The 14,520-nt window shown below is 50.7% G+C and overlaps 1 protein-coding gene across 1 annotated transcript; it reads left to right on the top strand.

Annotated features, from left to right (window-relative positions):
- The first annotated feature begins 2,949 nt into the window (after positions 1–2,949).
- FOXL1 (forkhead box L1) lies at positions 2,950–3,807 on the top strand. Its single transcript, XM_030227619.1, has one exon. The coding sequence runs from the start codon at positions 2,950–2,952 to the stop codon at positions 3,805–3,807; it is 858 nt and encodes a 285-aa protein (XP_030083479.1).
- Positions 3,808–14,520: the final 10,713 nt, after the last annotated feature.

Genomic DNA, 14,520 nt, shown 5'->3' with positions numbered 1-14,520 from the left:
GCTCCCAAAATTGTGATGCAGAAGGAGTGGGGAGCTCTGATTTTTGGCTTGCTCTCCCCATCCCGGCATGGATCAGGAATGGGGATCACTGATTTACACCCCTTCTTCCCCATTTCCCGGCATGGACCGGGAATGGGGAGTTCTGATTCACATCCTTCTTCTCCCCAAGACTGGGATGCAGCAGGATTGGGAATCCCCGATTTCCATCCTTTCTTCCCCCGTTTCCCGGGATGCAGCAGGAAAAGGGAGCTCTAATTCACACCCTTTTCCCCCTCCATACTGGGATGCAACACGAACGGGAATCCCTGATTTACACCCGTGCTCCCCCAATCCTAAGGTGCAGCAGGATTGGGAATCCCCGATTTCCACCCTTTTTTCCCCCGTTTCCCGGGATACAGCAGGAATGGGGAGAGCTCATTTGCGCCCTGCTCCCGCCGGGGGCTCCGGGCGGGACCTCTCCTCGCTGCTGCTTTAAAAGGGGCTCGTCAGCTGGAGAGGAGGGGAAACCCATCCAGGAGCGCCTCCATCGCCGGCTGCGCGTTGTTTATTTGTTGTTGGGTTTTGGTTTTGTTTTTTTGTTTTTTTTTTTTTTTTTTTTTTTTGGTTGTTTTTTTTTTTCTTCAGTTTAGGGAAAGAGCGACGGAACCAACAACATCGAGAACCCCCTTCTGTCGCTTTTCCCAGCCCCCCCTGCAGCCGTCGGAGCGTCTCGGAGGCTGATCCCGTGCGGATAACGCAGCTGAGGAGCTCCAGCGATGCCGCCGGCAGGAAAGGGATAACAGGGATAACACGCAGCACACGAGCTGGGAAGAAGGAACGGAGGGAAAAGCCGCATCCCCGCCTCCAAGGATTTCCCACCGCCAAGAGGGGAAAACAAAGGAGGAAGCAAGAATTTGACTGGGGGAGGGAGCTCGGGGAGAGAGCGGGAGCCCTGGGACTGTCTCCTGCCGTACACGCGAGTATTTATTGTTCTACTAATCCGGGCCTGGAGTGTCTCAATTAGCGGGGGACTCCCCGAGGTGGCGAGAGGAGGAGGAGGGTGAGGGGGGAAGACCCTCGGCCGGTGCCCTGAGGATGCTCCGGGCGGCTCAGAGCAGCCGCGCTCTGCTCCATCCCTCCCCGGCGAGGATGCTCCAGGGGCGGGGAGGCTGCCCGGGCGTGCTGCTCCCCGGTGTCGACAGGCGAGGAGCCCCCAAACCCCTCCTTGCACCTCTCTCTTTATTTATTTGGGGCTTTATTGCGCGTTTGGCACGGCGGGCGGGTGCTGCAGCTCCCGGGGGTGCGCAGGGCGCAGGAGGGATGCGGAGTTACGGGCGAGGGCGGCGTCAGAGGGGTGAGATCCCCTCCCAAGCGTGGGCCCAGCCAGTGAGAGGGGAGACCCCCACTCCCCTGCCCGAGAAGCCGCCTCCCTACGCGCCCCGGCTGCGTTCCCCAGGCTCTCCGGGCGGTTTGCAGTTTTCAGGACCCATCTGGAGCTCCACAGCATCGCGCTGGGTTTTACCCCGGGGGATAAAAATCCTTCTCCCGACAGGGGAGGGACGCTGGGTCAGAAACGCCACGGGTGAAGGGGAACTTGCAGGGAAATCCGGGGATGGCACCGCCAGGGCCGGGTGGTGCTGGGGAACAGCCGGAGCTCGGCTTTTACCTCCTCCCCTGCCAGGTAAAAATCCCCGCAGGCCCGTGGGAGCTGCTCTGCTGTTGGGATGTTTCTGTTTGAAGGACAAAAGGATCCCCCTCAGGCCTTTTCTTCCCTCCCTCGGAGAAAAGATGCTCCACAGGACAGGGGGTGACGCAGGTCTAATCCCGCGGGGGGACTGGGGACACAGGCGACACCTCCAACTGCAGCGGAATCCCTCGGGGCCTCGGGTTAAAGCTGCTACGTCAGTAAATTAAAAAAAAAAAGAAAAATAAAATCCGACAACAGAAAACACAGCCCCAAACCTGGACGTTTATACAGAAAAAGAGCATCACAAATTCCTAATGTAAGCACCGGCCAGCTGTGTGCACTTGTAAAGTTGTTATAATCCCCCTCCTTGTTATAAACAGGAAAGTACATAATATAAAGCAACAGGCCCGCATTCACAAATACTGACCCTCCTCCCCGGCCTGCCAAATTCCCCTTTTTGCTGCAGTCTGCCCCGGCGCAGCTCTGCCTGCTCGGGCTGCACCGGGGGTCCCCCTTCGTCCTCCCGGGGGTGTCCTCGGGGTGGAAACCCGGGAGGTGCCAAGGATCCCTCCACACCTGATCCCCCCTTCCCTTTTCCTTCCTCGCCATCGCAGCTCTGCTCCTCCCCTCATCCACCCCTTTCTCTTCCTTACTTCAATTTTTATTTTTTTTTCATATTTTTGTGTTGTTGAATGCCCCAGTTTGGCTGCGGGGATCCCTGCCCGCTGCTCCCCAGCTCCAGCAGCGAACATCCTGCTCTGCTGTGTGTGCTTACAGCGTCAAAGGGTGGACGTGATATTTCAAACATCAGATCAGTGCGTTTATATATTGGGTGCCCGGAAATTTTTCCAAATAAACACAGCTTGATTCGACTTGGGTGGGCAGACTTATCAACAGACTAATTCTATAAACAAATGAAGGAATAACCCGGAGACCATTGGCTGGTACCAGCAAGACACGTGGAGAGAGCTCGGAGTTTTGTAGCAATGAAATTTTAATTAATGTGGGTGGGCTGAGAACACAAACGACTGTTTATCAGAGACAATTTATTTTCCAGCGCTAAGTCAACATATAATAGCAAACTTACAACAATTATTTAACTTTTTTTTTTTTTCCTCCCCCTTTTTTTTTAAGAGCTATGAAGCAGGGACAGAGGCAGAGCGAGCTCCTTCAGGCAGGGCTGGGAGCTGAGCTCGCACAAACCGCTCCCCGGTGGACTCGTCCCACGTTCCTGCTTCGCTCGGCTCCGAGGGGGAAGACGCGGAGCTGCGAGCCCGCCGGCGATGAGCCACCTCTACGGCAGCCACCTCTCCCCCCTGGGCAGCCCGTCCATGGTTTACCTGCCCGCCGCTCTCGGCTTCGCCCCCGGGGGGGCGATGTCCCGGCAGGACCCCCCTCAGAAACCCCCCTACAGCTACATCGCCCTCATCGCCATGGCCATCAAAGAGGCTCCGGAGCAGAAGGTGACCCTGAGCGGCATCTACCAGTTCATCATGGACCGCTTCCCCTTCTACCACGACAACAAGCAGGGCTGGCAGAACAGCATCCGCCACAACCTCTCGCTCAACGATTGCTTCGTCAAGGTGCCCCGCGAGAAGGGCCGGCCCGGCAAGGGCAGCTACTGGACCCTGGACCCGCGCTGCCTGGACATGTTCGAGAACGGCAACTACCGCCGCAGGAAGAGGAAGCCCAAAGCCGCGAACCCTCCGGCCGCCAAGGCTGCCGAGCAGCCGGGGCCGCCCGCCCGCCCCGTCGAGCCCAAGCGGGCCAAGGGCAGCGCGCCGGGGGACGCGGGGGTGCCGCGGCAGGCCGGGGGCACGGCGGCTTGTCCCCCGGCCCCGGTGCCCCCCGCTGCCGCCCCGCCGCACAAGAGCGGCCCCCGGGGCCGCAGCTTCAGCATCGAGAGCATCCTGGCGCAGGGGCTGCGGCCGGCGCCGCCCGGGGCAGCGCCCAAGGCGGCCCGGGCCAGCCCCGCCGGCTGCCGCGGCGGCTCGCTGGTGGCCAGCGGCGCCTTCGGGCCGGCCCTCAACGCGTCGCTCATGCTCGACTCCCAGGTGCACGGGAGGCTTTACCACATCGGCATCCCCTTCCTCTCCTGCTTCCCTCTGCACTTCTCCGAGGCGGTGTTTAATTTCCAGTAGCTGCCCCCCCTCTCCCCAGTTAAGGCGCTCCCGGCCCCGAGCGCTGCAGCGGGGGGCGCGGTGGGAGGGAGAGATCGGACCCAGACCTCACCACGCGGGTAAAGACCTAAAAAATCCCCCCCAAAAGCGATGTTTTAAACGTGACTCAGGATTTCAGGGCATTTTCAAGGCGCGTCTTGCTGCGGACTCTCTTTTGCGGGTGCCTCCCACCCCCTGCCAGAGCGACTTTGGAAGGTAAAGCGGCTTTGTGCTCCCGTGGGCGGTGGAGGCAGAACCACGCTGGCCCCAAGCCCCGTGCTCTGCACCTTTAGTCTTTGCATCCCTCAGGTTCCTCCGAGCAGGTTTCCCTCGAGCCCTTCAGGTCTCTGTTTTTTTCTTTTATTTTCCTTTGAAAGCCAAGCCCCATCCCGGGGGAATGAGGCTGAGTTTTGTTTTGCCATCAATACCCACAGGGATTAATAACACCCGTAATTTTGCCATCAATACCCAGAGGCACATGATAATTCCTGATATTCCCCACTGGTCCAGTCCTCCCAGTGGGTAACTGGAGCTGAACTCATGGCAGACCAAGCAATCCAGGCTCATCCTGAATATTCCTGCTCGCAGTGACCCAGCATGGGGTGGAACTGGTTTTCCTGCTCAGCACTGGTACTTTGGAGTATCCCCAGAGAGTTTCTGTTCATGGATGTGGCCATAAAAAAGGGGATTTGACTTGTTCCATCTCTTACTGGGATCAGTTGCTTCTGACCAGAAAAGACTGAGGCAGGGTTGTGGAGGCCAGGAGAAATACCAGAAAAAAAATATAAAAAGAGACATCAGCTACGTTTCTAAAGTTTTTTTTTTTTTTTTTTTGTAAAGAAGGAAGAATCCTGACACATTGCAGGAAATCAGGAATATTTTGTATTTTTGTTTGCCACAAATAGAGGCTTTTTGTATATTCGTGGATAAATGTCCTTTTGGGGAAAAAATTATATTCCCAATTTTCATTATGAAACTGAACCTATATCCAATAAAGGTATTTTTGTTCAGGATTGTGGCTGGTGTGATGTGAAACACCCCTTGGCTTGTGCTGGAGGATGGAGGAGTGGGGCCTGCTGCTGACATGACAGGCCACAAAAAGATGGGAGAGGCTACAAAAAGGCTCCTGGGAAATTGCCTGTTCCTTGAAATTGATGAAATCTTTCCCCAAATGATTGTTCCTCCTTCTCTTCCCCTTCATTTCATCCCACCCCGTCTCAAAAGCAAAGCTGGCTCTTAAATGAGCACCTGGATATTGGAAATGTGGGGTTTTTCAGGTGAGTTTTGGTTCAGTTTTTGCAGAGGAAGGTTGGCATCAATTCCTTGATGTTTGGACCAGGGTTGCTCATCTCAGCCCAAGGCAAAGAGCTCTCACATGGGGAAGGACAGAAAATCTCCAAAAGGTGAGAATTGTTATTTAGCTTCCCCAAAAAATTGATGCTCATAGGCAGATCCCTGGATAGGCTGAGATGGAGCTTCTCAATGTGAAAAAAAGAGAATAAAAAAAAAAAATTTTAATTTTTAAAATCAGATTTGCAGAATAGACTTCATTTTAATAAAATCCCTTATTAGCTTCCTATTTCTGGCAGCTGCTGTTTGAATATCTACTGAGTCCGTTGTTTAAAGTTCTGGCACTGAATTAGAAAATGAAGAAACACTTTCAAAAGGCTGTGAAGGTGTCTCTGCTCAGTCCCCACCATAATTCCCAGGGCTGGGTGAGTGCTGAGAGGGTTCAAGGTCCCTGTGTGCCACTCCTGGCCCTGCAGTGCCACTCCTGTGTGGCATTAGGGACAGGTGCCAGGTACAGAAGGGGTCACCTGGCCAGGAGGTTCCATTCCAGGCTGGCACTGACACCACCCACAGGAGGATGCAAGGGAGGGAAATGAGCCCAGCAGAGCCCTCAGATCCTCCCTGCACCCCCTGTCTGGGGATTTGGGCTCGGGGTGGGGTGGGAGGTTGATGCTGCCTCCCAAGAATTGTTTGATGGGTTTCCATCAAGCCCTTCCCACAGGGAGGGACCCTGCATCCCTGGTGTCCCCACAGCCCAGCCCATGGAAAGGTTTCACCCCCCAAAATTGGATATTTATGCTCCCAGTCACCACTTTCAACCTCTGTCTTCAGCTCCTCTCTTTCCCTTTCTCCTAAGCTGGTCCCCCAGCTGTGACCCCCAGTTTTGTCACCTCTCAGCTCCTATTCCAGCCCCCAAAATGCCTTTTTGGACCTGCAAACAGGGCTTTTATTCCTCTCCTACTCACACATGTGGGACCTCTCCCTGTCCCAGCCCTTTCTGCACAAGAGCAGTTTTTTAGTGGTGAAAAAAAGCGAGTCTCAGTTTAATGCACAATGTATATTTTTATCACAGACACTTTTTTTTTTTGGAGACCCAGCTTTTCCTAAGCAATGGGAATTTGTTTCTTTGCGAAGCTTTGCTTTGACATTTGATCTTATTTCTGTTTTGGTGGAGTGGAGTGGGACCAAGTGCAGCTGCAGCCTTTAAAAGCCACATTGAGCTTGATTTTGGTTTCGCTCGAGGGAGTGAAATTAGTAAACTTAACATGCTCTGCACAAAAGTGACACTAACTCCAATGAGCTCAGAACCCGGTGAGCAGTTCTGAGGGGCAATTTGGAATTAATTGGGATCAGGCCAGTGCTGTAACAGGGGATAAATACCCAAAAAAAGGGTCTTATTGCCAGCAGGCTGGATGAGTAACCACACACGGCTTCTGCACGTCATCTGTTTATAGAGAGGGGAGAAGTCATGGTACAATAAAAACATACAGTAAAAACATAAAATAAAAACACACAGTAAAAACAACAGCACAGCAATGAGTGTGCAGTCAATTCACCAATTCCTGCCCTTTGCATGGGGCTGAGCATCCTTTAATCCTCTCCACATCCACGGGGATTTTGGTGCCAGGTAAACATGGAGGACCTGAGGAGCTGCAAGGAATCGGTGCCAATGGTCTCACACCTGCTTCACAAGCCAGAAAAATCACTGCCAAGCACAGAACTGCCACCCAGCATTTCACTCATCCCTGGAATCTTCCTCTTCCTGGCTTTCCCAACCTCTCAGGACTGGCTATAAACACCAGTCTGGAATACTGGGGAGAAGTGGAAGTAGCCTGGGATGCAGGATAAACAGCACACTGCCTGTGTGGGCGATGGAGATGCCTTCCCCTTCCTCTGCAGAGGAATGACCTCTCCCAACCCAGCAAGGTTTCTCCTCTCCCAGCTCTGCAGCCAATTTTAACTCCTAGGAGCAGGGAGATCACAGAGTGGGAGAGGCTCTCAGAGGAGTTGTTTGGTTCCCAGAGGGGCTTTGCTCCAAACGTGAGTTTCCTATGAGGGGAACTGAAAATTGGGCATATTAAAATAATTCCGGAGTTAAATTCCTCATAAATGGGGCTTCCAGTCTTTAAACAGGCTCAGTGTGTGTTCTCCTAAAGTTGGTCTCACAGCATGGATAAAATATAATCAAGTATTTAAGCCTGAGCAGAAGCCACTTTCAGGGTTTGTCACTCAAGGTGTGGCTGTCCATGCCTGATTCCAAGGTGCCGTAAATCTGAGGGACTTTGTAACCTCTTCTCCTTCCCCCATAGCCTCTTCTCCTTCCCCCATTTTAAAAGTTAATTCTCTTTCCATTCTTTGCCACAGAAAACACATAAAGGAGGGACCATCCCTTTCCACACCAAAACCCACTGGCTTCCTGCTGCCTGCTCCTAAGCCTGGTGTGAGGAGCAGCCAAATCCCGGAGCAAAAAAGGGAAGAAGGATCTGCTTCCTCACTTGATTCATAGCCCCACACACCCAGAGAAGAGATCTCCCAGGAGACAGTGTTCAGGATATTTAACAGATCACATATTTGATTTGAAGTGAAAGACCAAGAGGACAAGATCACAGAATGAGAGAAGTTACAGATGGAAAAGGTCTGTGAGGTTATGCAATCCATCAGTCTGGACATTGCATAATTGCTCCCCACAGTATATTTTTAGTGCTTTATCCAGACAAATCATTAAGTGCTTTAAAATGGGCCAGATTCCTCAAATGCAGTGCGTGCTAAGTCACAGCTGATTTCCCTGAGCCTCGCAGCTCCAGTGTCTAACAAGACACCAAGAGGAAGTTTGTGTGGTCAGAGAGAACAGAACGGGCCCTTCCAGAAACAATCCAGCCTATCCCTCCCAGGAATCTCTCCTAAATTGACTGAGTGAGACCTCTAAAATCTCATTTTCGGATTACAGCGAATAATACATTATTACTTATTCAGATGTTCTCTTAGGCCAAAGTCAAACATTGCCCATGTTCATGTGAACACCATTTGTTTTAAGGCAGCTTCAAAGCCGGCTCAGCAAAGCGTAAAGAATGTTTATTTAAAATATGGTTGCTAAATTTAGCATGAGCTCGGTTAGCCTAAATCTTAGGGACATTTTTAGAGAGCACATTGCGAATCAGGAATGCATGGAGAAATAAATAAACTTTCCCACATTTTTGGAAATGTAGGGAGAATTTGCGAGCTCTTTCTTGCACGGGCGATTTCCGTGGATTGGAGGATGCAAATTTCCCACTGAACAGACAGTTGGAAATGCACAGTGTTGATCATTTTCACTGCAGTTTGGTTTCAAATAATGCTCCCTCAAGGAGGAAACAAAAGCTGTCAGTTTTTTTTTTTTTTACAGAAATTACGCAGAGCACCAACATGTTTCAATATTTACCCAAGCTCTTTGAGAAGCAAATGGAGCTGGGCTTGGGCACGAGCCAAATCTCAGGTTTGGATTAGGTCTTGTGACCTTTCCTAGGAATTCTGATGCTGGGTTTTACACCCACCTCTTGCACATTGGCTCAAACCTCCCCCAGCTGGATGCTGGGCTGGGTGAAGTGCCAGCTGGCCTCTGGGTTGGGCATTTAGACAGAAAATTTTTATGAAGAAATTTTTTAAAATTTTTATGTTTTTTTAGACAGAAAATTTTCACTTTTCTAAGCTTCCACGGCTTAAAGAGACACCTTTGCCACAAGTGACATTGTCTGAGAGACCTGAGCAAACCCGTGATGAGCAGACATGTGATAAACAGTTAAATTCTCTTTTACCAGGTGACTTTTGATGATCTCCCTCCATTCTTCCCATCCTTTGGTTGCTGTGAGTGGAGTGTTTCTGCTCCTGAAGTGGGAGGATTCCAGCTGTGCCCCTCATGGGGCTACAGGACACAAGGGACGTGTCCAAGTACCCCCATTGCCTCTGGTGGGATTGGGATCAGCTCCTACACAAGCACCCAGGTGGAATAAGGAATAAGATTTCTTCTCCTTCCAAAGTCAGAGCTCCACCACTTCCACTGGCTCTAGCAGCTTCCAGCACCTACATCCCATGCCTCAGCTTTGTGTGGCAGTGCCAAATCCCACCTGCAGACCCATCCTTCCCAGAGCTCTCCAGATGAGCCTTTGCAAATCCGCTGGCCCATCCCAGGAATTCCCAAATCCACGGTGAGCTGGACCCCCTAATTCTTCACTACCTATCTCCAGTTGCTTACTGAGTTTCTGTTTTCCTTAGAAGAGCAATATGTAATAATAGTTGTTACAATAATTGTATTTCAGTTTTTACATCTGTAAAGATTAAGTTAAACAGTATGAAGCCCATTAAACTATTTCATGTCATGCTGCCATAAATTTCCTCCATTCCCATTGCTACTATTATTCCAGAGTAAACTCTGAGATCAAGCTGCTGCCACAGAGAGTTATTTATAGGAGCTCATTCATCAATAAAAACTTCAAAAGAAATCTGTTACTCTTCTATTGGGAAGCCAAAGAAAACTAACATAAAGACAACCCTGTTAAGAAACAAAGCTAAGGAGACCACAAGACATTTAGTTAAGAAAAATCCTGATTTCTAACAAATGCCATGCAAGGAGGGGAAGAAGAGGAAAAAAAAAAAAAAGGGAAAAGATTGTTGGCAGCATGAATCCTTTTAAGTTGTTTTGCTCTCATTGGATGGTTAAAATAAACTGTTAAACAGTTGTATTTGGCCTGGCTCAGCCCCCTCATTAGGCTCCGTGTGATGGATTTGGGATCTCACAGTGTGTAAGGAGCTCTTCCTCCCCTGCAGAAGCTGGTGCTGTCCTGCCACGTGTCCCAGCTGCTGCTACACCCGTCCCTCAGCACTGCAGAAACCAGCCAGGAGTGAGGACTGGGCACCAGAAGCATCCACCTGCCTAAAGGTAAACTGATAAACCAGGGAAAGTTGGGGTTTGTCATCTCTGCTTTCTCTCACTTCTTGTTGTGCCTTTCTCTGTCTGCCTGAGCTGTGCAGGGTTGGATTGGGTGGTCATGGTAATCCTGCAGAAAATTAAATGGAGGAGAGCTCCAGTGCTGCCCTTCCCTGGCCCACCTGAAAACCAACCTGGGAACAGGCCAGGGTTGGGGATTCTGCCCCTCTGCTCTGCTCTTGTGAGACCTCACCTGGCATCCTGTTCTGCTGCCCCCAGTACACGAACATGGAGCTGTTGGGAAAAGTTCAGGTGAGGCCACAAAGTTGATAAGGGGACAAAAGCACCTCCTCTGTGAAGACAGGCTGAGAAGGAGGGGACTGCCCAGCTTGGAGAAGAGAAAATTGTGTGGAGATCTCACAGCACCTCCCAGAGTCTGCAAAGGCTCCAAGGAAGCTGGAGTGGGATCCTTCACCAGGAGCTGGAGTGACAGGACAAGGGGGAATGGCTTCACAATGGAAAAGAAGAGGCTTGGATTGGATACTAGGAAGAAATTCTTCTTTGGGAGGTCCTGGCTCCCAAAGGTGGCTGCCCCTGGATTCCTGGAAGTGTCCAAGGTCAGGCTGGGTGGGGCTTGGAGCCATCTGGGACAGTGGAAGGTGTCCCTGCCCATGGCAGGGGTGGAACAAGATGATTTTTAAGGTCCCGTCCAAGCCCAACCATTCCACGATCCTGTGATCTCTCTCCTTTTGGTCCCTGTGTCATTAACAGCTCCACAGGAGTGAGACCCCCCTGAAGGAGCAGGCACTGAGGATCAGCCTCACCATGGGAACAGGAGCCTCAAACTGTGTTTTTTGAGCTCAGCAGAAACACTCCCTCATTTCCATGACAGGGTCTGAGTCCTGAGGGCAGTGTGGACCCACAGCTCCTGGCAGGACCTGGGTGATGATTTGGAACATTTCATAATCACATCCCCAAAGCTCAGAGGGGAGGGTTCTGGTTCCCAGGGATCTCTTTCCATCCTTACTCACACAAAGCTGGGCAGGGCCCTTTGTGTAGATTCACCTCCATCAACACCCATCACACAGCAGCCCCGTTCCTGCTCTGAGCTGGCCATCAAAATTATCTCCAGGATCTGCCAGGACACAAAACCAGAGGGCTGGAGCTCCCAGCCACCTGAGGCTCAGCTTTGGTGAAATCACCCTTTGGTTCTATGTGGAGGGGCTGGATAAAATCTGTGGTTTGGGGAATTGGGGGAGGTGGAATTTCACTTGCAGCAAATGCAACCTTTGCCCAAACTGTCCTCTCTACACTCACCCAAAAGGCTGATTTTATTTCTCTTACAACCTGTTCTTGGCACTGCAGGTGAGGCATCCTTGTGCTGAGGGCTCACAGCAAGAACTCCCAAATCCCAGTGATGTGAGTTAAAAGCAGCCCCAGCATTTCCTCCCAAAACTGAGGTAAAAGGTGAAGAAATCTGTCAAATTCCTCAAATCAGGGGCTGAATAAATCTCTTTGCCCACGACATCTGAAAGAATTACTCTCAATTTTGCCCATCTTTGCTTTGCTGCAAATTGAGGCTCATGTAGCCAGTTTGAAACTGATGTAATTATGGTTGTTCAAAAAGAGTGGCAGAGCCAAGTCAGTCCCAGTGACTCAACCATGCCAAGAGAAAAGTTTTTATACATTGCTACAGCTCAGATTTGGAACTGCTCTAAACACTAAACACAAAGATTATTAATAAACATGCAAGGTCTCTCAGTACAAACCAGATTTATTCCCATTTAACTGTATTTACTGTTAAATAGAATTGGTTTGTTATGAAAAGGGCAAAGAGAAGCCCTCAGTTGTTGTGTCTGGTTTCAGATCAGACACTACATAATTTCTGAGTAACAATAACAGCAATTGTGACCCACTTCTCATGGAGTATTTTTCACTGATTTCTCCTAAAGTGCTTTGCAGGGAAGGTCAGTAGAAAGACCCATTGTAAACATGGGGAAATCTCCTGATTATTTGTTTTGGATGGTTAGAGAGGAAATTGCATATGCTTTCATGGAAAAAAAAAAAATCCTCTATTATTATCCTCTGTCCTAAAAAGGTGGTGGTGGGGGAAAGCCTGGTGACTCTGATCTAAATTATCCTAAAGCAAATTTCTGGCAAACCAAATGAAGCCAGACGACTCTGGATTTAATGAGAGTAAATAGTAGCAGACCAAGTTAAAGCTGGAACCAGGGCACCCAGCTGGTGCTCTGCACAGCTTTGCTGCCTGTCTTGAAGCCTTTGATTGCCCAGTTTTATTTTCTTAGCTAATTTCAGAGATATTTTACTTTGCTTGAGCATCAACAGGTCAGCTGCTGGCAAAAGCAAGTGGCAGAAAGCTGCAGGCGTAGTTTATAGACAATTAGGAAAAGAATTGTGTTTAGAGTGTGAAATGCAATCACCTAGCCAAACTGGCCTGATAAGGCTTGAGGCTGAGCAGAGACAGCCCCAGAGCAGACTGAGATGTGATTCAGCCCTTTGAAGTCTCCTGATCTAATTCTCAGTGCAGCCATACATGATTTCCGTTGCTGGGGAAAACAAAAAATCCCATCCCACATCCCAAAACCCCAGGTGCTCTCCTGTCTCTCCCGGCTGTGGAAGCTCCCTCTGGTGTGAGTCCCTTGGAGCCCAGGGTGGGTGTTTGGAGGGGGTTCTGCCTCTCAGGGTTCAGCCAAGCTTTGCTGAGTGTTTAATTTGCAACACTCAGGCTTTGCCTGGGCAGGCACCTACCGAGCTTTGCTGGGTTGGCCTCCCAACCTTGCTCTCTCTGCCTTGCTCTCGTCAAGTCTTTCATCAAGACAGGACTCGTCATACTCCACCCTGGTGGCTCAGCAGAGACCTTTTGGCCTTTCCTTGGGTTTCCAAAGGTGGGGGCAGGTTGTGAAAAAAGCTGGATGAAGGGAGGCTTCTGTTCCCAGTCCTGCTCCTCAGCAGGGCCAGCATTCTCTCGGGGTTTCCAAGGACTCAGAAGTGGTGGACAAGTGGTCACTGCTTGTAGATTGTTGCTTGTCCATCCAAATAAGATGAAGAATTAGTGGCTCCATGGCCTTCTCCGGTCATTTGTTAAGATTTCTTTGTTAGCATCTCCAAATGAGACACACTTCCCTCTGCTCTCAACCCTGTTTGCTTTATAAGGGATGTTATTTTCTTCCATTAAAAAAAAGAAACCAGTGGGGGAAAAATATCTTTAAAATGTCTAAGGAATGAAGTTTCTCCTTGAGAATGCTAAAATGACAGAGGAAACATGAAGAATCAACTCTGACACACATGACAAATATTGAAAGGGAGCTGAAGCTGAAAGGCAACTCCTCGAAGACTTTGCATCATTAAGAAAGTAACATGAATGAGTTGGAATTCTTGAAAGAAAACCTATCCCAGGCTTACTCCCTTGGCTCAGAGCCAGGGGCTCTGTGTTTGCCTCCCAAACTCTACTGCAGTTGTGATGTCTGAGGGAAAATCCATCTCCTCTGATTTCCTAAGGTTGGGCAGGATCAGGGAGCTGGGGGTTCCTGTGTGTTCATTTGGGGGCTTGGAGCAGCACTGGGAGCCCATAAAATCCATAAAATCCAAAAGCCATAAATCCTGGCTGCCTTTGCCCCAGCCAGGGTAAGAGCAGCAGCTCTGCTGTGGCCCAGAGGGCGACCACCAGAGAGCTGGGCTGGGCTGTGCAGAGCTTTCCCAGGCTCAGGCTCTCCCTGGATTGCTCTGTGTCCACTGGAAGGGGCTGGGATGCAAACCCAAGGTCGTGGCTGCTCAGTCCCGTGTGGATTCTGCAGTCCTGGGGCTGTGGCAGAGATGTGAATGTGGAGTTTTTCACAGCGAGGGCTGTCTCTCCAGGAGGTTCCTTCTGTTCTTCAGGAATGCTGTGGGATTGAAGGTGAATCACTCACATTTTGTCCAGGGCAGCTGCACCCTCAGCTAATAAGGGAACCTTTGGGTTCTGGGAGCAGAACATCTCTCCTGGGTGTCCTGAGCAGAGCCTGACCTCTCTGCACAGCTCTCCCTGGCTTGGGCAGGCGTGGGAGCTGAGCCCTGAGGGGTGTCCAGTCCAGAGGATGATGACCTTATGGACCACAGAAGCTCCACATGTGACAGATCCAAGCCCACACTCCTTCCTGTGCCCCAACACTGCCCCACACCACGCCACCCCAACAGCTCTGAGCTGACCCAGATTCACACCCAGCTGAGGGCCCACACTCAGCTCTGCAAGGGAAGGGAGGCGGTGTAGGAAGTGGCTTTGGGGTGGTTTGGAGTGGGAGAGGAGGGAGGGAGGCAGAGGGATGTGGAGCTGAGCTTTCCCATGGTGGCTGCAGCAGAGTCATCTCCCAGGACTCTCTGCGTCCTTTCTGCCACGCACATTTTACAACAAATTCCCAACTAGTTTTACAACCAATTCCCAACTAGTTTTACAACCAATTCCCAGCTAGTTTCCCTCGGAACAGCGGGGATGGGAGCTGGCCCAGGCT

The sequence above is a fragment of the Serinus canaria genome, chromosome 11 (assembly GCF_022539315.1).
Source record: "Serinus canaria isolate serCan28SL12 chromosome 11, serCan2020, whole genome shotgun sequence".
Classification (NCBI taxonomy): domain Eukaryota; kingdom Metazoa; phylum Chordata; class Aves; order Passeriformes; family Fringillidae; genus Serinus; species Serinus canaria.
The sequence above is the reverse complement of the archived record's forward strand: the minus strand, read 5'-3'. Positions and strand labels throughout refer to the sequence as shown.

Excerpts from the sequence above, each read along its gene's own strand:
- FOXL1 (XM_030227619.1), top strand. The coding sequence starts at position 2,950 with ATGAGCCACCTCTACGGCAGCCACCTCTCCCCCCTGGGCAGCCCGTCC.